Genomic DNA, 19,776 nt, shown 5'->3' with positions numbered 1-19,776 from the left:
TAACCCATGGTTCTGCTGTCTAACCTCAATCCCTCTAGCTGCAAAGTCAGCTCCTCCTCTGTACAGAAAGTGGGAGCACTGCAGGAGACAAAACCCAATCAGAGTCTTCTCAGGGAGGTGGCTACTTCATCATTTGCACTTCATCTCTGCCTCCAAAAAAGAGCTTCCCATTTTTAATTGGGGGGAGTATCTCTCTTTTCAGGGGCAAACCCGTCATTCTCCCTTCATCCTCTTCCCTACAGTCTAAGCCTGAGTCCCTCCTCCCCCTCCTTTGACCAACGGGAAGTCCCTCTAACTGTCTAACTTCCATCCCTCCAGCTGCAAAATCATTCTCAAGCTGAGAGAAAGCTCCCGCCCCGCCCCGCCTGCCCTCCCTCCCTACTCCAGGTCCTCCGCTTCTCATCTTCACAACGATGTCCTACTTCGCTTGTCCTTGCTTTCGCCGCTGCCGCCGGGAACCGACGCAGAAAAGGCAGTGGGTCCCGTGACCATCCCGAGCCCCCCCCGCGATCCCGGCTGGGGGGCGGGGGCGGCCCCCAGGAAGGGCGGGACACGGGCGGGGGGAAGAAAGGGGGTTTTGTGCGGCGCCCGGCCGGCCGGCGCCCACTTCCCAACGTCCTGCGGGCCAGGCCTCTCCTGGCGCCCGCGCAGTCCCGCCGCAGTCTCAGCTGCAGCTGCAGGACCAAGCAGTGGACCCGGAGGAGACCCCCGGAGGAGGCGACAAACTTCGCAGTACCGTCCCCGAGCCCCAGACCTGGCTAGGTGAGTGCCACCGCAGCCCGGCCCCCCACCTCCCTCCGCTCTGGGTCAAGGATAGAGAGGGGAGCAGCCGCCAGTCGCCCTGTTGTCCGCGTCTCCCACTCCTCAGCCGGTGTCTCCGAGGCTCTGGGACACCCTCGCCTGACACTTCCGAGATCTGCTGACTCTAGCGCCTGCAGCTCCTGCTATCTCCCCCTACATGCTCCCGGCTCTGGCGATGACGGCCCCACTGCAGCTTACAGTCTAATCATCAGCCCCTTTTCGGGTGTGGGGCCATGGGACACCCTACTAGTCTTCCCTGCTGGGCACTCCAACCCCAGTGGTGCCGCTGAGATATCCGACCTTGTCCCCCGCTGGGTGGTAGCGGGCCAGGTCAGCATGAGGTGGACTGGCCGAGGACCACCTTACTGTGGTCTGCAGGGCAGGTCAGAGCTGCCATCTGTAGCCTGCCATCTCCCCAGCTGGAGCCCCAGTTCTACCACCTACTCTTGTGACCTTGGAGTCCTTAGCCCATATCCCTGAACCTTGGCTTCCCCATCTGTGTAGGAAGGAAAACATAAGCAGCATTTTCCCCACAGTTGAGGATATCCTTAGGAAGCATTTAGTGGGAGACCTGGCTCAGGTCAGTAATTGTCTGCCAGAATTCAGCCACCACTCCTGCTTTCCTTCCTACCTCTTCCAGGAGGCTGGGATTGCCACCTCATTCCCTCTCCTACCAGAATAGCTTTGCTCACATGGTTCTAACAGGACCAAGAGATTGGCATCCCTCGTGGGCATCACTGTTATCTTTATTACTTAGACTGCAGACAACACCAGTGAGATCAGGGGACAGTATCACTGGTAGTCCCACCCAGCATTCCCAGTGCCAGGGCTGATGGGGCACATTTGACTGTCTACAGCAGCATCACCCACGTTTCAGGGTCTGTATTAGGAGGATCTGCAATAGCTCTGCTGGGGACGCTGCCAATAGTATTATTATTTGTGCTTCCAATAATAGGACTATTTATGTGGTTATTGCAGTTACTCCTACAGGCCCTCAGGCCTCCCGGATACTGTGGAGGCTGTGTTGCTCCTCACATGGCAACTAAGGGGTAGCTAATAGCTGCCACGTGCTGTGACCACTTGGCCTCCTATGTCTCTCTGCTGACCCTGCTGAATGCAGGAGCTCAGCTCTTCCCAGGGAGGCTCTGGGCTGCCAGCTGGTGGGCATCTAGCCTTGAGGCAGTGGGTGGCAGGTGTACACACTCAGGTCTGCATGTGCACAGAGCCTAGCCTTACTTCTCTGTGGATTGGAAGCCTGTGAGGGAGAAGGATGTCCATGGTCAGGCAGGAATGATGATGTAACAAGGAGAACCGTTTCCTCAACAGCTTGAGAAACTCAAAACAAAAGCTGAGATCCAGAGGCTGAAGCAGGAAACAGAGGGCTGGAGAGAGAGGTGATGAGGTGGCATTGGGGAAGAGACAGGATGACTGCTAAGTTCTAAGGGTTAGACATGGAGTGGTGTGTCCCTTCCTTTTTTTTTTTGCAGTTTTGGCCAGAGCTGGGCTTGAACCCGCCACCCACGGCATATAGGGCCGGCGCCCTACTCCTTGAGCCCCGGGTGCCACCCCAGGTATGTCCCTTTCTTTAGGAAGAGAAGATGGAGTGGAGATAAATGTGGCATAGAGAAGACCACAGAACCCCAGGCCCCTGGGTTCTGAGCCTGGCACCAAATAAGGGGTGCCTGCATTCCTGTAGGGCTCCTGGCTGCATCAGTCAGGGCTGAGGCTAGAGCTTGGTATTACTGAAAACAGAAGAGGGACAGCTCTCAGAACTGCATGGGGCTCCCCTCTTGGCCTCTGTGGCTAGTAATTCCTCTCCTGGGGTGTGGGAGTGGGTTGCCCTCCATATTCCAGAGCAGCCAGGTCCTCATTGGCCTCAGACAGACCTCTTCCCTCATTCTTCCACTGTGAGACAGAGGTGAAAGGGGTGGTCCAGGGTGTGACTCCAACTATATGGGTTTCTGGGTGGCCTGTCAGAGAGCAGCTCCAGCCTAGAGCGGGGAGGGAAGGTGGCACTTGTGGCTCATGCTGGATGGTCCTCACTCCAGCCCCCCAACATGGTCCTCTCAAGAGCCCCCATGCCTGGAGCTGGTTTTAGCACCTTCTGATATGGCTCTGTTAAGCACCTCTTCTCTCTTAAAGGCCAGAGAGAGGCCCTAAACATCTGGCTTAGTTACTCTTCCTCCAGTTAGACCCTGAGGAAATGATGCTGAGGTACAGTGGGGGAGAAGGAGGTTACTATGGCGGGAGGCAGGGGAGCCTAGCCTAGGAGGATCTGGGAGAAGAGGGAAATTTCCCATCAGCTCTGGCTCAGGAAGTGGCAGGGCATGTATAAAGGCACAGCCTGAGAGAGCAGGGAAAATGGAGGTTGAACAGTAGGCCTGGAGTGGGAATGGGTCGCCAGTGGGTATAAGCCGGATCCATAGGAATTCCTGCCTACAGTCTAACCTTCAATTCACCTGCTGCACTGTCAGCCTATTCCATGACAGACCTGGTCCCCATTCTCTTCTAAATCCAGCCCAACCCTTAAAGTTGATAGCAAACCTACCTCTGCAGCCTTTCCTCCTAGGGGCACATTGGCCTGCCACCTTTACTTGGCTTTTCTGGGGACCCAGGGTCAGCCTGACTCTGGGACTCAGTCTCCATTTCTCAATATCACACCTCTTATGAGAGTGTAAGTGCTTTGAGATCTTTAGAGGAATATTCTGGGTTCTAGAGCTTCTGATAGCCAGAGGTAGGAGGGTGGCTCCTCCCACTAATTCTCACCCTGCTTAGTTCACCCCCCAGCCCACAGCTCTCACAAAAGGTGGAGTGGGGGAAGGGAGAGACTGGATAGAGGCCAGACTGGCAGAGACAGGGGCTTTGTCCCAGCTGGTTTCTGAGCCAGGAGATCCGGTGGGAAAGCCCGTGCCAGGCAGAAAGGGAAGGGTGGGAGGGACAAGGGAAGAGGCAGCCAAGGAGAGGGGGAGGTGGAGGAGTAAAGAGAAGAGTTTCCTTATATGTAGTGGTGGGGAGGAGACAGTGGAGAGTAAGGGCTGGGGAGTTGTGCATTGGCTGGGTTCAATCTAGGAGGCCCCCTGAAGGAGGCCTGGAGTGGGGATGGGCAGCCAGTGGGAATGAGCCTGGTCTCTGCAGGTGGTCAGATGGGTGTGGTGCCCAGGGAGGAAGGAATGGTAGGTTGGAGAGGTACGATGGGGGAAAGAGGCTCTGGGTTCAAGGAAGGAGTCTGGGGCAAGGGGGAAGACGGGGGTTGGGGGGCAGGTGGATTTCCTAATATCACCTATATCCTATAGCACCCACAATTCATGCTATATGCATTTATTGAGCTCCTATGTGTACCTGATACTGTGAATCTGTAGGATTTTTAAGGATATAAAACACTCTCAAAATGCATAATCTCATCACAACTTGTGAGGTGGTAGGAATGATGCTCTTTCACAAGAAAAGAAAGTCCAGAGAGGTCAAGGAACCTGGCTAGGTCATACAGTGAGTTGACTAGGACCTAGGTCCTGGCTCTCAGGAGGAATCTGTTGGTGGGGAGACGGAGGTCAGAAACAAAGAGTCAGTAGTGAGGTAGGGCAGTGGGCTTCTGAGGCCAGAGTATGTACGAACCCATATGGATGTAGTAGGGAGCCAGGGGAAGTCCACCCTGAAGTCTAACCCTGCCTTTTCTTCTCAAGTCCCTCTCTAGCCTGCAACATGGTCTCACTCCTCCTGCCCCTGCTGGTAGCCCTGGCCCAGCTCCCTGCAGCCTTAGCTGATGTCTTAGAAGGGGACAGCTCAGGTAAGCAACCCCACTCAGGCTTACTGTCTCTGTCCCCTGCATCCCCAGTGGTAGGGGGTGGCCTCTTCTTCAGCCCTAACTAACTGTTTTTAGTCCTGAGAGACCCCCGGAGGAGACAGACATGGGAGGATCGTGGGAAGGAGTCCAGGCTAGAACACTTGGAAATAAGGGCTGAGCTGTGGGCCTCTGGTAGGGTGGAGTAATCTTGGGGTTAAAGCTTGGAGGGGGGACTCAGTGCAAAGCTTTGGATCCCTAGGGTAGAGGATGAAGGACCCTGGAGCCAAGACGAATGGAGCTTGGGGGCGGAAAAGGAGTGGAATTGGGAGAAATTCTGAAAGAGGCTCGAAAGGGAACAGACTGGGAAACTTAAGAACAGGGCTGGTGGGCGGCGCCTGTGGCTCAGTGAGTAGGGCGCCAGCCCCATATGCCGAGGGTGGCGGGTTCGGACCCAGCCCCGGCCAAACTTCAACAGAAAAATAGCCGGGCGTTGTGGCACGCGCCTGTAGTCCCAGCTGCTCGGGAGGCTGAGGCAAGAGAATCGCGTAAGCCCAAGAGTTAGAGGTTGCTGTGAGCCGTGTGATGCCACGGCACTCTACCCGAGGGCAGTACAGTGAGACTCTGTCTCTACAAAAAAAAAAAAAAAGAACAGGGCTGGAGAAACTTGGGGTGTGGCCAAAGGTTCCCGCTGCAGAACTGGGAGACTCTAGGAGCAGGGCAAGGAATCCTGGTGGTAGGATTGTCTGGGAGACTTTGGGAGATGGGTCTGCAGATCGTGGGGATGGGCCTGGAGGACCTAGAGATAGGGTTGCAGTACCCTGGTACTGCGCTGGGGTCCTGAAGGGCCCAGGGGAATCCTGGGACGGAGTTCGGACTCCACGGGGTGGGACCCCGGGGCTGCAAATCCACCTTCCAGCCAGCTCCGCCCATCCACAGAGGACCGTGCCTTCCGCGTGCGCATCGGCGGCGACGCGCCACTGCAGGGTGTGCTGGGTGGCGCCCTCACCATTCCGTGCCACGTGCACTACCTGTGGCCACCACCGAGCCGCCGGGCGGTGCTGGGCTCTCCGCGAGTCAAGTGGACCTTCCTGTCCGGGGGCCGGGAGGCGGAGGTGCTGGTGGCGCGAGGAGTGCGAGTCAAGGTGAGCGAGGCGTACCGCTTCCGCGTGGCACTGCCTGCGTATCCTGCGTCGCTCACCGATGTCTCCTTGGCGCTAAGCGAGCTGCGCCCAAACGACTCAGGCATCTACCGCTGTGAGGTCCAGCATGGCATTGATGACAGCAGTGATGCAGTTGAAGTCAAGGTCAAAGGTAAGAGGGCAGGGATAGAGGGGGTTGGGGTGGGTAGGACTCTTGCTCTCTGGGAGCCCACAGTCTGAGAGGGGAAGCAAATGCAACTGGAAAGCACAGGCTGAGTTGGAAAAGGAGCAAGGAGACACAGGCTTTAGTTACCTTTTTTTCTTTAGGTGGAGGAAATTCTACCCACAGTCTAACTTAAGTTCCTCATGCTGTAGAGTGAGCACAGTTTGGATCTACCCTTTGTGTGCAGGGGAATGACACAGGGTGAGGGGAGGTCAGAATGCTTGGTGGTCACCTGGCTCAGGAGTCACCTGAGATCACCTGTTCTCTGCCCCTCAGGGGTCGTCTTTCTCTACCGAGAGGGCTCTGCCCGCTACGCTTTCTCCTTTGCCATGGCCCAGGAGGCCTGCACCCGCATCGGAGCCCGCATTGCCACGCCGGAGCAGCTCTATGCTGCCTACCTTGGGGGCTACGAGCAATGTGATGCCGGCTGGCTGTCGGACCAGACTGTGAGGTGGGCTGGGGTTGTGCCCTAGGGCTTCCATTTGCTCCCTAAGTGGCTGTGGCCTTCCAGTCTGGGCATACAGGGCTCCTTTCCTCTGGGGAATGAGGCTGGTCTGAGGAGGGTAGTAAGGACCCTACCCCAGGGGACTGCATCCCTGCAGAGGTGGGAGGACAAGCCAGGCTATCAGCAATTGGCTGCACTGACACTGGTGATGGCATCTGTACTGAGCCTCTATCCTCCCTCCCCAGGTATCCTATCCAGACCCCACGAGAGGCCTGTTATGGAGACATGGATGGCTTCCCTGGGGTCCGGAACTATGGAATGGTGCACCCAGATGACCTCTATGACGTCTACTGTTATGCTGAAGACCTAAATGGTGATTGGGAGTGAAAGGTTCCCAGGGAGCAATCCCCTGCTCCAGTATTGCCCTCAGGTCCTCCCAGGACTTCTGCCAGACCTTACTGTCCCTCATGTGTTTAAGAGGGCAGGCAAAAGTAAGGAGAAGATTGGTGTCCCTCCTTCCAAACACTGTTCATGATCGAAGCTTCACACAGGTGCTCTTCTGCTGCCTGCTGGGTAGACCCTGTGCAGGACCCTGTGCAGAATGGGCAAGTTGAGCCAGGTTCCTTTGAGCTCTAATATCCGTCTTGAGGTTCTATCCAGACTTTGATCCTATCTAGGAAGGTAGTTGACCCCAAGTCACAGATGAGGAGACTGGGGCCTGAAGAAGCTTACCCAGGATTCCTGAGGAAGCCCAGGGTGGAAGGGGCTACCAACTGCCTGGTAACCTGCCTCCTCTTCTCCCACCCAGGAGAGCTGTTCCTTGGTGCCCCTCCAGAAAAGCTGACATTGGAGGAAGCACGAGCATACTGCCAGGAGCGGGGTGCAGAGATTGCCACCACAGGCCAGCTGTATGCAGCCTGGGATGGTGGCCTGGACCGCTGTAGCCCAGGCTGGCTGGCTGATGGCAGTGTGCGCTACCCCATTGTCACCCCCAGCCAGCGCTGTGGTGGGGGTCTGCCTGGTGTCAAGACTCTCTTCCTCTTCCCCAACCAGACGGGCTTCCCCAACAAGCAGAGCCGCTTCAACGTCTATTGCTTCCGAGGTGAGCTGCCTCCGTCTGGAGGTGGAGACCAGCTTCAGGCAGGGCTGAGCCCTGGAAATCTTACCCCATCTCTGACAAGTTTCTCTCAGGTCTCTGCCATTTGCCTGAAAGAGTCTTGGGTGATGCCCAGTTTGTCCTCTGGGGTTCTAATTCTGGGCATGCCCCGCATGGCTTGGTCTCACTCTGTTGTGTGGCCTCAAGGGTGGTCACGTCTCTGCTTCTCCTTATCTGCCTCCCTCTCAGTAGTCCCTGCCTTATCTTTCCAGATCCCAAGCTGCATTTCCATTCTGGGCTGCTGAATTAGTTCCTATTTCCTGTCAGCACAGTGACGGCTGACATCCTCTTAGACTAGTGGTTCTCAATCTTCATAATGCCTCAATGTATTTTCATTGACCAATGAATGATATGCTCAAGTTCTTTAGTAGCCTTCAGAGTTCCAGAACCTGCAACTTAAAGGTGTCAGAGCTGGGCGGCGCCTGTGGCTCAGCGGGTAGGGCGCCGGCCCCATATGCCGAGGGTGGTGGGTTCAAACCCAGCCCTGGCCAAACTGCAACAAAGAAATAGCCGGGCGTTGTGGTGGGCACCTGTAGTCCCAGCTACCTGGGAGGCTTACTCAAGAGAATCGCCTAAGCCTAAGGATTTGGAGGTTGCTGTGAGCTGTGTGATGCCACGGCACAAAGGATTTGGAGGTTGCTGTGAGCTGTGTGACGCCACGGCACTCTACCGAGGGCGATAAGGTGAGACTCTGTCTCTACAAAAAAAAAGGTGTCAGAGCTTTAACCACCACAACTCCCCTGAGGGGAACAAGACCTCAAGTGCAGCTGAGTGTAGAGATGGCTTCCTGTTCACATCTTACATATTGGGAGCTGGAGGACAGGCAGTGCCTGGACCCCCAGAAGCACAGGGCCAGGCCAAGGGTGACTGACAGTCAGAGACTGTTCCCATATGGGCCCATTTTTGAGCCTGCAGTACTGGTACAAGGGCTTCAGGCAGAAATGAGAGGACAAGACACTGCCTTTACCCTCCAAGAACACCTCTTCTGAAGGGGGAAGACATAGCTTTTGCTGGGGGAGCTCCCCATCTAAGGGAAGACAAGATACCTCACTCCCAGGATGAGGAGAGACTGAGAGAAAAGCATTGCTTCCACTGGGACAATCTGTGGACAATCCCCAGCCATCTTTGGTATGGGGCTGGGGAGGGTGAGGAAGTACAGTTCATAGGAATCCATCTGAAAAGGCTTAATGAAGCAGGGATCATAACAACAACAACTACTACTACTAGAGCTTCTATGCACTGGTATGGTCATGTGCCAAGCACTATTCTGTGAGGATGGAAGGAGATGAGGAGGAGAGGGATGGGGAGGGAGAATATGATGACAATCGGGGCTAGAATTGGCAGAAAACAGAGGCAGCAGTGGTGCAGGGGTGCCTGCCTAGTGTGGAGCAGGGCTCACTGGGGTGGGTGATGAGGGCAAGGATGCCCTGTCCTGTCTCACCTGGCTGAGCACAGAGAGCCCTTAAGACTTTTCTTAGCCCAATTCCATCTTCACTCCATTGGTTTTCTGCTCTTGGTTCCCTTCCCTGGAGAACAAGGTAATCCACACAAAACTTCTCATTATTTGAAGGGAGCAGATATCCCAGAAGGAGGTGGTCTTTTTGCCCTCTTGCCCCATCGCTGAGATTCTTAGGTGATCCTTATGTTCTTCCTACATTCTGCCCTTAGCTCTCCTGGGGGGATGGCAACCTGTCCTCTTCCATTTCAAGAATCTTGAGATGCCTGGGGCCCCTCACACCTTGCCTTAAGCTCCAGGTCCCAAGATGCTGAAGCCATATCGTCTATCCTGGCTCCATCCCCTCACTCAAGGGAATGTCTCTCTCCTAGGCCTTTCCTGATCTCTCTAAAGTAGCACTTCCCATCCACACTCTGTCTTCTGACTCTGCTTAATTGTTCTTTATACTGGAATGTTATAATATGTACATATGTGTTTACTATTTGTACCTAGAATATAAATTCTCTTGAGGGCAGGAAGTTTTTTGTGGCAGGTGTCATTGTTTAGCTGGCCTGGGCCGGGTTTGAAGCCGCCAGCCTGGATGTATGTGGCCGGCACCCTACCCACTGAGCTACGGGCACCACCAGAAGTTTGCTGTTTTATTCTGTTGTGTCCTCAGTGCCCAGGAGAATGTGTAGCATGACATGTAGTAGGCACTTGACTAATGCCTGAGAAATGGCCCAGGTATGGTGGTTCACGACTGTCCTAGCATTCTGGGAGGCCAAGGTGGGAGGATCACTAGAGGGCAGAAGTCCTAGACCAGCCAGTGTAAGAGTGAGGCCAAATCTCTACTAAAAATAGAAAAATTAGCTGGTTACAGTAGTAATGGGAGCCTGTAGTCCCAGCTACTCAGGAGGCTGAGGCAGGAGGATCACTTGAGTCCAGGAGTTTGAAGTTGCTATGAGCTAGGATGATGCATTCTAGCCTGGGCAACAGAGTGACACTCTGTGCCCCCCCCCCAAAAAAAAAAAGTGTGAGAAGTGAATGACAAAGTTCTGGCATGCTCCACAGGAAGATAGGAGAGAGTTGAGAGAACCCCATAATCTCTGATAGTCTGACTCAGAGCCCTCACAAGCAGGCCAGGGACCTGGGAGGGCAGAGCTACCCACCCAGCCTCCCATCAGCATTTTTCTCCCACCACAGACTCTGCTCAGCCCTCTGCCATCCCTGAGGCCTCCAACCCAGCTTCTGATCCAGCCTCTGATGGACTAGAGGCCATCATCACAGTAACAGAGACCCTGGAGGAACTGCAGCTGCCTCAGGAAGCTGTGGAGAGTGAGTCCCGTGGGGCCATCTACTCCATTCCCATCATGGAGGACGGAGGAGGTGGAAGCTCCTCTCTGGAAGACCCGGCAGAGGCCCCTAGAACCCGTCTAGGTAACTCAAAACTCTCACCCTGGGGATGTCTCCACCTGGGAGGGATTGGGGAGTAGAAGGATAAGCCCAGTTTGGTTCTGTGGTCATGGCTGACATGGCTCTGTCCTGTCCTTTTTCAGCAGCTCAGAGTACAGGGCACCTCTTTTCCTGTTCCCCTCCTAATCTTTGTCTTTCAAGTAAATTATACCCCAACTACTATGGGGCTGGAGATGCTTGGGCTAAGGAGCTTCCCCCTAGGAGGAAGAAGTATCCCTTCTTTTATCCCTCCTCCACTTCATCTACCTAAAACAGACTAAGATTGACAGAGTACGTATGTAAGAGAGGTGTAGTGACCAGGCTCACAGAGCCTTCTCAATTTGTTCAAGCCTCAACAATGCAGCTAAGGTTGAAGTTCTTCCAGAGTGGAGCAAAGACCACCTCTCCGCAGAGAGGGCTCTTCCTTCTCCCCCAGTCCAAATTCCCCAGCCCCCTCTTCCCCCCTTCCTGTCTCATCTTTCTGTCCTTTGGCGGGTGCTGTCCCTGGTGCTGAACCTATTGTGCTTTGTCCAGAATTTGAAACCCAATCCATTGTGCCATCTATGGGGGCCTCAGAAGAGGAAGGAAAGGTATTGGAGGAGGGAGAAAAATATGAAGATGAAGAAGAGAAAGAGGAGGAGGAAGAAGAAGAAGAAGAGGAGGCCCTGTGGGCATGGCCCAGCCAGTTCAGCAGCCCAGGCCCTGAGGCCTCTCTCCCCACTGAACCAGCCCATGAGGAGTTGCCCTCCCAGGCATCCCTACCTGCAAGAACTGTCCTACAGCCTGGTGCATCGCCACTTCCAGATGGAGAGTCAGAAGCTCCTAGGCCTCCAAGGGTCCGTGGACCACCTACTGAGACTCAGTCCACTCCCAGGGAGGGGAACCTAGCACCCCCACCACCTTCCACTCCAGTTGGGGCAAGAGAGGTGGGGGAGGAAACTGGTGGTCCTGAGCTATCTGGGGTCCTTCGAGGAGAAAGTGAGGAGACAGGGAGCTCGGAGGATGCCCCTTCCCTGCTTCCAGCCACACAGGCCCCTGAGGGTACCAGGGAGCTGGAGGTCCCCTCTGAAGAGAATTCTGGAAGAACTGCCCCATCAGGAACCTCAGTGCAGGCCCAGCCAGTGCTGCCCACTGACAGCACCAGCCGAGGTGGAGTAGCAGTGGCCCCCTCATCAGGTAATTCTGCCAAAGGCTCAACCTCCCTCTTTATCTTTCTCCTTTTTCTCCCCCTGCAGCTCTGGGCCACCTGACCTATAGTCCTTTAACCCACCATCACCCTAGACTCTCCTGTCCTTTGCTTTCATTCTATTACCCACCTCTACCTGTGGGTCTCCAGTCTGTGATACCTACCTTGTGACTTCCACTCTGCTCTCTGAGTCCTGTGATACCAGTCCCATCACTGGCCACCTGTGACCCTTTCCTACCCTTGGACCCTCCCCTGTGGCTCATATCTCACCAGCCCACAGACATCCTCATGCCTCTTCAGGGTGCCCACATCACCTATTGCACCCTCAGGGCCAGGCCCCTCTCCCACTGCTCCCTCCCCCTCCTGTGTGCCATCCTCTTTAGCCATCGACACTGATCTCCAGGGAGCCTGGGAGTCCATCACTGCCCCTCAACCTCTGGGGTCCAGGACAGCCCTTATCCCTACAGAGCCTTAAGCAACTACTTCTGTGAAGTATTTTTCAACTGTTTCATGGAAAACAAGCCTTGGAAATAAATCTCTATTAAACAGCTTTGTAACCACACTCTGGACCCTCTCTCCATCTCAGCTGTCTGCCCCTCTCATTCCACGCCTCTGTGTCATGGGCAGCTCACTGATGCTTCTCATTGGCTCCATGTCTCTCCCTCTTTCTGTGTGTTCTTCCTGTCTGTGTCTCTTCTTTTTTTATATTCAGTTTCTTCCCTTTTCTGTCCTAGAAGTCTAACAGCCCCTTGTTACTCAGCCTCTTTTTCTTAAGCCTGTCCACACTTTCCTTCCTGGCTGCTGAGATCCCAGATCTGTACACATTCCCCCCAGAAAAGTCATCGTCCATCAATCTGCAGGAGGACTGCGAGTTGTAGCCCCTCACTTCTAACATGGAGAAGCTCACATAGCTTGGGGGTGTGTGCTGTGTGTTTATATTCATTTCTGATTCATCCTGGTGGCTCCCATACAGAGTAGTGATAAGAAAGTCTCTCACCATGGTGGTGGTCCCCTGATATCCAGGTGCCTTCACCTCCCATCTCCTACCCCTTTGTCTCAGTAGGTGGATGGTGTGTAATTCTCATCCCACTGCCCACAGCTTTCTCCCACTAACCTCTACAGTAATGATCATCTCCTGCTCCTCCCCCAAAAAAGGGGTTTCACCTTCCCTAAACCAAACCAAAAGATCTCAAAGTCCCTAATGCTGAAAAAGACACATTCAGGGAGTGAGGCATGGAGAGAAGGGGAATGGGGAGTTGGCTCTGGAGTCTAAGAGAAGCTCTACCTTCTCAGAAAAGTCACAATTCCCAAGTGGGAGCCCCCAGAAGGAGGCTGGGATTCTCTCAGCCCTAAACTAATCACAGCCTGAATCACACCCAGACTCACCTGTTTCAGCTGTTTCCTCCCTACCCAGCTGGCATTGGAGTTCAGCACTGAGTTGGGGGGAGAGGTTTGGTGGGAAAAGGAGCACAGCTGGAGGTGTCCACAGTGTCTCAGTTACTCACAGTTACAGTCCTGGAAGATAAGGGTGAGGCCCCTGGCCTGCTGTTTCAACAGGAGAGAAGGAAAGACCTGGTTATATAGCAGTTGGCCCCAAAGAGGGTGAGGGAAGAAGAAATTCCCAGAGGGGTTCCTTCACCCCACTCTGCCTACCCTGGATTCAGCTTTTGCAGCCCACAGCCAGGGGGATGGACCTGTGGCCTGGCTAGGGGACCAAGGACCAAGTTTGAGGGTCTCTGCCCTCCAGGGTTGGAGAATTGAAGTGGAAAGAGCAGAGAGGTCAAAAGGAGGAACAAGAAAATGTGGGGTCTGGGGAGGTGGTCAGAACTCCTACCCTTTGTAGGGCTTGGTACTTAGTGGGTTAAATAAAATACCTCCTCCCATGGGAGCTGAGGGGAGGCTCCACTAGCTAGAAAGAAACTATTGGCAGAAAGGGAGATGACAGGGGAACATGCTGGAAAAGCTGATTCATTTTACCCAAAACAGTGAGGTCATCCCAGCAAAGTTCCTTGAATGGACTCCAGCTTCTCTTACCCCTGCCTCTCTGATCCCCACCAGTGTGTGGGATCTACAGCCAGGTCAGTGTGTGTGAAGCACTGTGGGCCTTGTGCAGGGCTGCTACAGGAGGATAGTACGGTCCGTAGGGTCCCACCTGGGATAGTTTTACTTCCTATGGCTGAAGGCCATGACCTGCACTGTTGATCTGTGTAGCCATCTTCCCCTGGGTCATCTGGGCCAGAAAGGAGTGGAAACTGATAGCTCCTCCAGCACCCAGACTCAGCATTAGGGCAGCCCACCTCCTACCCCAGGATCCAAAGAGAAAAAAGTCCAAGAAAGTAGGCAGATGCCCAAACCAGATGGAGCTGAATCCAGAAAACAGATTGCAGGCCTTCAGGGTAGTGTGTTAGTTTAAGAGGACTGCCTGGAGGAGAGGGAGCCAGAAGGAGGGAGTGAGATGGGTTCTAGGTTGCAGAGCCTGCAGAAGGCCCAGAGGGGAGGGATTGGGGGAGCTTGGCTAGGTGGAAGAGTCTGGAGAGATAGGGGAGGCAAAGAGGTTGAGTGAAGTTGGAAGGCAAATGTGGAAGGCCAGCCATCAAAGCAGGATAGCAGGGGCTGCTGCAGCTTCATTCCTGAGCAGGGGAAAGGGCAGGGCACAGAGTGAGGAAGGTAGGTTATGTCTTCACATGTTTCTGGGGCTGGCTGACTGCCCAGTGGACAGCAGAGAGAATGGTGAGCACTCACCTGGGCCATGCCAATAGCAGGTCCCATGAGCAGTCAAGGAAGGCTGCACCCCACATTTGCTATGGTAATTCTCCTCTTTCCAGTCTTCCAGTGCCGTCCAACCCACCTAGCCTACACAGCACTGTGCTGGGACCTGGCACAGAGACAAGGGGGTGTGGTAAAACTCCAAGCCTGGACAGGAAAAGTGACCTGCCCAATGTCACACAAAAAAGCTGGAAGCCAGATAACAGTCCAGGTCTATGACAGCCCCGTAATGAGGCTAGGTCCAGAGTGCCTTCCTGGCCACTTCCCCCTGCCCCTTTTTGACTGGCCCAGCCCCACCCTGAGGGGCATAAAAATGGCCCACACAGGGCTGAGCCAATGCTGAATGCGTGTGGGGGTGAGGTCCGGTGGGGGAAACAGACCCAGAACTCAGGACCGGGCTGTGCCTGGAGGCAGGCTCTAGGGGGAACTTTTAGGGTGGTGTGATAGCTCCTAGGACAGAGAGGTCAGGGCAGGGGGACACTCTGAACCCTCCCCTGGAGGACTCAGGTTGCAGAGTTATGCCCCCTGCTGCCCCACCTCACTTCTTTCCCCCCTCAGGTGACTGTGTCCCCAGCCCCTGCCACAATGGTGGGACATGCTTGGAGGAGGAGGAGAGGGTCCGCTGCCTATGTTTGCCTGGCTATGGGGGGGACCTGTGCAATGTTGGTGAGTGTGTTGAGGGGCAGGGTGGGGGTCAGATCAAAGCCTGGACCCTGCCACAATGTGCCAGTTCTAGAAGAGGGAGGGAGTACACTGGTTTTGGCTTTGTCATTAATGAATCCCCATTTTAGCCAAGTTGCATAACTTCTCAGAGCCCTACCCTCAATTCTCTCATCTGTTAAGTGGAATCAAAATGCCTCTTAGGAGGTCCAGGTGTGGGAGTGCTGAGCATACGCCTGGTATTTGATGGGCAGTTAATACATGACGTCAGTTTAGAGAGGAAGGCCCAATTCTTCTTTACGATGGAGGATTGCAGAGACCCAGAATGAAACTCATCCCTCATCCTGGTCCTCATCACTCAGAAAAGGCACCAATGCCCCGGCCCAAGAGCCCCCCAGGCTCATACCAGCCCCTCATTCCTTACTAGCTCTTTGGCACCTCTGTCCTGCCCTTAGGTCCCACCCCTCTGGGTCTGCAACCATAGAAGGAGCCAGTCCCTGTTCTCTCAGGGTTCTGGGGTCTTAAGACATCACCCTTCTGTGCCCCAGGCCTCCACTTCTGCAGCCCCGGCTGGGACACCTTCCAGGGTGCCTGCTACAAGCACTTTTCTACCCGGCGGAGCTGGGAGGAGGCAGAGAGCCAGTGCCGGATGTACGGCGCACACCTGGCCAGCATCAGCACGCCCGAGGAGCAGGACTTCATCAACAGTGGGCTGGGCGGGCAGAGGACCCCTGCCACCTGCTCTCTCCCACTCTTTCACTCACTCGCTTACTAATGGCCTTATTCATGAATTCCCATGCTCATTACTAGATTTCTCTTACTCATTCACCTGGTCACCCTCTCGCCATCCTTCCCACTCCACGTTCAGGCAATGTGGCACAGAAGGGATATTGAGGCTGCACCTGCGCAAAGCAGACCGCTGCATGGGTCTCCCCACCCACTCCCAGCCTCCCGCTCTCCTGCCTCCTGCCCTCCTGCTCACTGTTGAAAGTTTTTAGTCTTTTTCCTGAGCTTCCCTTTCCTAAGCCAGGTTGATACTTTTCTTCTTTCCCCACCCCTACATCCCTGCCTTCCATCTGGCCTGTGTGCAGAGATTGGAGGGAGGGATAAGGAAACCCTGGGGCGCCGATTCATAATCTCAGGCCAGAATTCCCTGGCTGTCACCTCCAGGCCGCCCAGCGACAGGGAATGACTGCCATCTGTGGGCAGCTGTGTTTACTGCACATCTTATCACCCCCAGATCAATACCGGGAATACCAGTGGATAGGGCTCAATGACCGAACCATCGAAGGTGACTTCCTGTGGTCGGATGGCGTCCCCCTGGTGAGAGGTCCCATTGGCCGTAACACCCTCTAGTTTGCTTCCTGAATGCATGTCTGCCCCACACTACCCCGCCATGGCTCTTCCCCTTCTTTTCCTGGCCTGCTTCCCCTTCTCATGGCCTTCTTACTCTCCCTGGGCTCCCCTCCCTTCCTTGTGTCCCTTTCTCTTCTGGACCCCATTTTCCTTTTCCAAAACCCTGCCTTCTTCTTTCCCCTTGGGGGACTACTCCCCAGACCTCTAGCCTTCCCTCTTCTGGGCCCCCCAACCCTTATAGGCCCATTCCCTCTGTGCTCCTGGTCTTGGAGCTCCTCACCATTTCCTCTGGCCCTCCCAGCTCTATGAGAACTGGAACCCTGGGCAGCCTGACAGCTACTTCCTGTCTGGAGAGAACTGCGTGGTCATGGTGTGGCATGATCAGGGACAATGGAGTGATGTGCCCTGCAACTACCACCTGTCCTACACCTGCAAGATGGGGCTAGGTGAGGGCAGGCAAGGGGTTGGAGGGCTGGGGTTGGCATCCAGGGGTCAATATTTATACACATAGAGTGTAAAACTACAGAGAGGAGTCAGAATGTGTTCCAGACCATGCAAAGGCTAACAGATTACATGGGTCCACTTGGAATACCTGATCTCTTTTGTTATGTTGTGGCCCAGATCCTCCCCATCAAGATTCTGGGAACTGTCACCCACAGATGCAGGCTCCCAGTTCCTGACTATGTCCCTCTTGCAGTGTCCTGTGGGCCCCCACCGGAGCTGCCCCTGGCTCAAGTGTTTGGCCGCCCACGTCTGCGCTATGAGGTGGACACAGTGCTTCGCTACCGGTGCCGGAAGGGACTGGACCAGCGAAACCTGCCACTGATCCGGTGCCAGGACAATGGTCATTGGGAGTCTCCCCAGATTTCCTGTGTGCCCCGAAGGCCTGTAAGTGCTAGGAAGAGGCAGGGGGGAGGGGACACTAGCCAACAGCAACCCTAGGTTCCAGTCTGGGCTCTGCCTACCCAAGGCCATGTCACCCTGGAGTAGCCCTGCCTCTCTCTGGGCAGGAGTGGGCTGGATGCTCTGGGGCCCCCTTTAGTGCTGATATCTGAGAACATGCAGCCACTCTGCACTGGTAAGGGCTGAGCCTGAGCAAAAGCCTTACTGAGGTTAGTGTCAAGGAGAAATAACACCAGAGGGCAGGCTGGGGAAGAGTGAGGAGGAGGAGGGGAGCAGGGTGGAGAGTGAGTATGTGTGTGTTTTCCCCAGGCCCGAGCTCTGCACCCTGTGGAGGCCCCAGAAGGACGTCAGGGGAGGCTACTGGGGCGCTGGAAGGCACTGTTGACCCTTCCTTCCAGCCCCACTCCAGGTCCCTAGGGGGTAAGACCTGGAACATGACTGGCCCCAGCACTGCCCTCTCAACCCCAACCCTCCCTCACATCTTATGCTCCTGCTACCACAGGAAGTGACAACCGAGAAGGGTGGAGCTGGAGTCCAGGTGATAGTGCCTGAGCAACTTCTGGGAAATATCCGGGGCTCCAGTCCTCTCCCCCTACCCTGGACATCAGGTTTTTCCCTCAGGGCAACGAGTAATTCCCTAAGTGCCTCAACTACCCTCTCCCTGTCAGCCATCCTGTCCCCTTCATTCCTCTAGGGGTATGCTGTGCCCACTTATTCTTGATTTTCCAAGGGAATGGGCTGACAGGATGGAGCACCTGTAAAACCAGCAAGAAATAAACTGTGTGTGAGCCCAAGCAAATTGTATGCTGAGAGAGAGAGACAGTTTATTAGCTCCTGAAGGTCAGAGAAGTCCCAGGAGGTCACTGAGCCCAACATGCCTAGCACAGAATAGCTGCCAGTCCGTACTTAAATGAAGGGACCCACAGGGGTTGGGAGATGGGGACAGCTGAGGTTGGGCAGGATGTTTGGAAGGAAACAAAGGGGCGGGAGTGTCCAAGAGTAAACACTTTATTTATTTATTTATTTATGGGCACTTTGTTACCCTCTGTAGAGTGCCCTGTCATAGCTCACAGCAACCTCAAACTCTTGGGCTCAATTGATTCTCTTGCCTCAGCCTCCTGAGTAGCTGGGGCTACAGGCACCCAGCACAACGCCCGGCTATTTTTAGAGACGGGGGTCTCGCTCTTGCTCAGGCTGGTCTGGAACCCCTGAGCTCAGGCAATCCACCCGCCTCGGCCTTCCAGACTGCTAGGATTACAGGCGTGAGCCACCGCACCCGACCAATAAAGCACCTTTAGTTGAGTTCAGTTTCCGGACTGAGGTCCCAAGCAGAAAGGCAGACAGGGTGGTGCCTGGATGTCCCGGTTCCCACCTTCCGCAGGGGTTACTCTCAGGGGCAAGAGAAAGTGTAAGCGAATGCAGAGCTCTGCTGGCACTGCAGCAGGCCCAGGGTCTCGGCTACAGGGAGGCTTGCCTCCAGAGATGCAGAAAACCGGGGAACAAGGGAAAGGCGGAGGCGAGGACCCAGCCCTACTGCGGACTGGGCTTGTAGAACGACGTGTGGGTCCCCCCGGCTGGGGCAGCAGAGGGCGCTGCGGACACAGACACGGCGCTCGGAGCGCAGGGTGCGCATGAGTGAGCAGAGACAGGCGTGGGAGGGCGAGGGGCCCGGGGCCCGCCAGGAGGCGCCGCGGTCCTTCTCTCCTCCTGGGCCGAGGCGGGGAGGGCGCAGCTCGCGGGAGGGGGAGAGGCGGACTTCCGGCCGGGCCGGCAGGCCCTGGGACTGTGACTCACCGACACTGAGCGGTGAGGTCACTCGGGAAACGGAGAGAGTGACCGCGTGTGTGTATGTGTGAGAAGGGGGGAGGGAGGGGCTCGTCGCAGTGCGCAGAGGGGTCGGGACGCTGTCTGAGCCCGGGAGGGCCTGACTCTCGCTGCTGCACACCCCTGGCCAGCCACGCGCAGTCGCACACCGTCGTGTGTGCACACTCGTGGTCGTGTCCATTCAGTTACGCCACATTCACCCACATGGGTGATTCCTTTTCCGAAGTCAGTAAAACTTGGTAAAGCCAAGGGACAAGGAGACAGATCCTGAGAAGTGAAAAGGCTGAGAGAGGCGTGGAGGGACTCAGGGGCAGGCTCTGAGGCAGGGTGAACAGAGACGGATTAACCCCGTCTTGAGGAGGCTGCTCCTGGGCCTTCCCCACCTTATATCTAAACCCACAGCAAGCTGGGCTCTGAGATGGCCTTCCAGACCCAACACAGCACCTTGCTTTCCCACCCCAGGGCTCCCCTGCCCCCCACCTCCCTGCACAGTGCAGCCAGCCTGGCCAGGGAGTGGGGGCTGCTTCTTAATGAGCTATAGAGAAGAGAGTGATTCTGGGGCTAGAATAGACCCTCACTTTATCCCATATTACCCTGGATTGCCCAGTCCATGCATTTTTAGGGATGTCAGGCTTTTAGCCGGAATTGT

The 19,776-nt window shown here is 55.3% G+C and overlaps 2 protein-coding genes across 6 annotated transcripts in view; one reads left to right on the top strand and one right to left on the bottom strand.

Moving 5' to 3' along the window:
* LOC128596231 (G patch domain-containing protein 4) overlaps nt 1-19,776 on the bottom strand; it is a 138,863-nt gene that overhangs the window by 38,780 nt on the left and 80,307 nt on the right. The window lies entirely within an intron of this gene.
* On the top strand, nt 141-18,102 carry BCAN (brevican). 4 transcript variants are annotated; one of them, XM_053605817.1, is made up of 15 exons: nt 141-762; nt 2,289-2,372; nt 4,482-4,585; nt 5,519-5,893; nt 6,221-6,395; nt 6,635-6,762; nt 7,198-7,491; nt 10,184-10,417; nt 10,967-11,608; nt 14,943-15,050; nt 15,593-15,751; nt 16,285-16,367; nt 16,702-16,846; nt 17,098-17,288; nt 17,613-18,102. In XM_053605817.1, the coding sequence occupies exons 3-15, from the start codon at nt 4,501-4,503 to the stop codon at nt 17,718-17,720; spliced, it is 2,727 nt and encodes a 908-aa protein (XP_053461792.1). In that variant the 5' UTR covers nt 141-762; nt 2,289-2,372; nt 4,482-4,500; the 3' UTR covers nt 17,721-18,102. The 4 variants fall into 4 exon arrangements, with proteins under 4 accessions (XP_053461792.1, XP_053461793.1, XP_053461791.1 ...); XM_053605818.1 differs by lacking the exon at nt 2,289-2,372; XM_053605816.1 differs by lacking the exons at nt 141-762; nt 2,289-2,372 and adding an exon at nt 2,964-3,015.

Source organism: Nycticebus coucang, chromosome 10, assembly GCF_027406575.1.
Source record: "Nycticebus coucang isolate mNycCou1 chromosome 10, mNycCou1.pri, whole genome shotgun sequence".
NCBI lineage: Eukaryota > Metazoa > Chordata > Mammalia > Primates > Lorisidae > Nycticebus > Nycticebus coucang.
Note: the sequence above shows the minus strand (reverse complement) of the source record. Positions and strands in the feature narration are given on the sequence as shown.

Bases quoted from the DNA above. Each gene is read 5' to 3' on its own strand.
- BCAN (XM_053605816.1), top strand. The intron at 6,763-7,197 runs GTGATTGGGAGT...TCTCCCACCCAG, and splicing joins TTATGCTGAAGACCTAAATG to GAGAGCTGTTCCTTGGTGCC. The intron at 17,289-17,612 runs GTAAGTGCTAGG...TGTTTTCCCCAG, and splicing joins CCTGTGTGCCCCGAAGGCCT to GCCCGAGCTCTGCACCCTGT.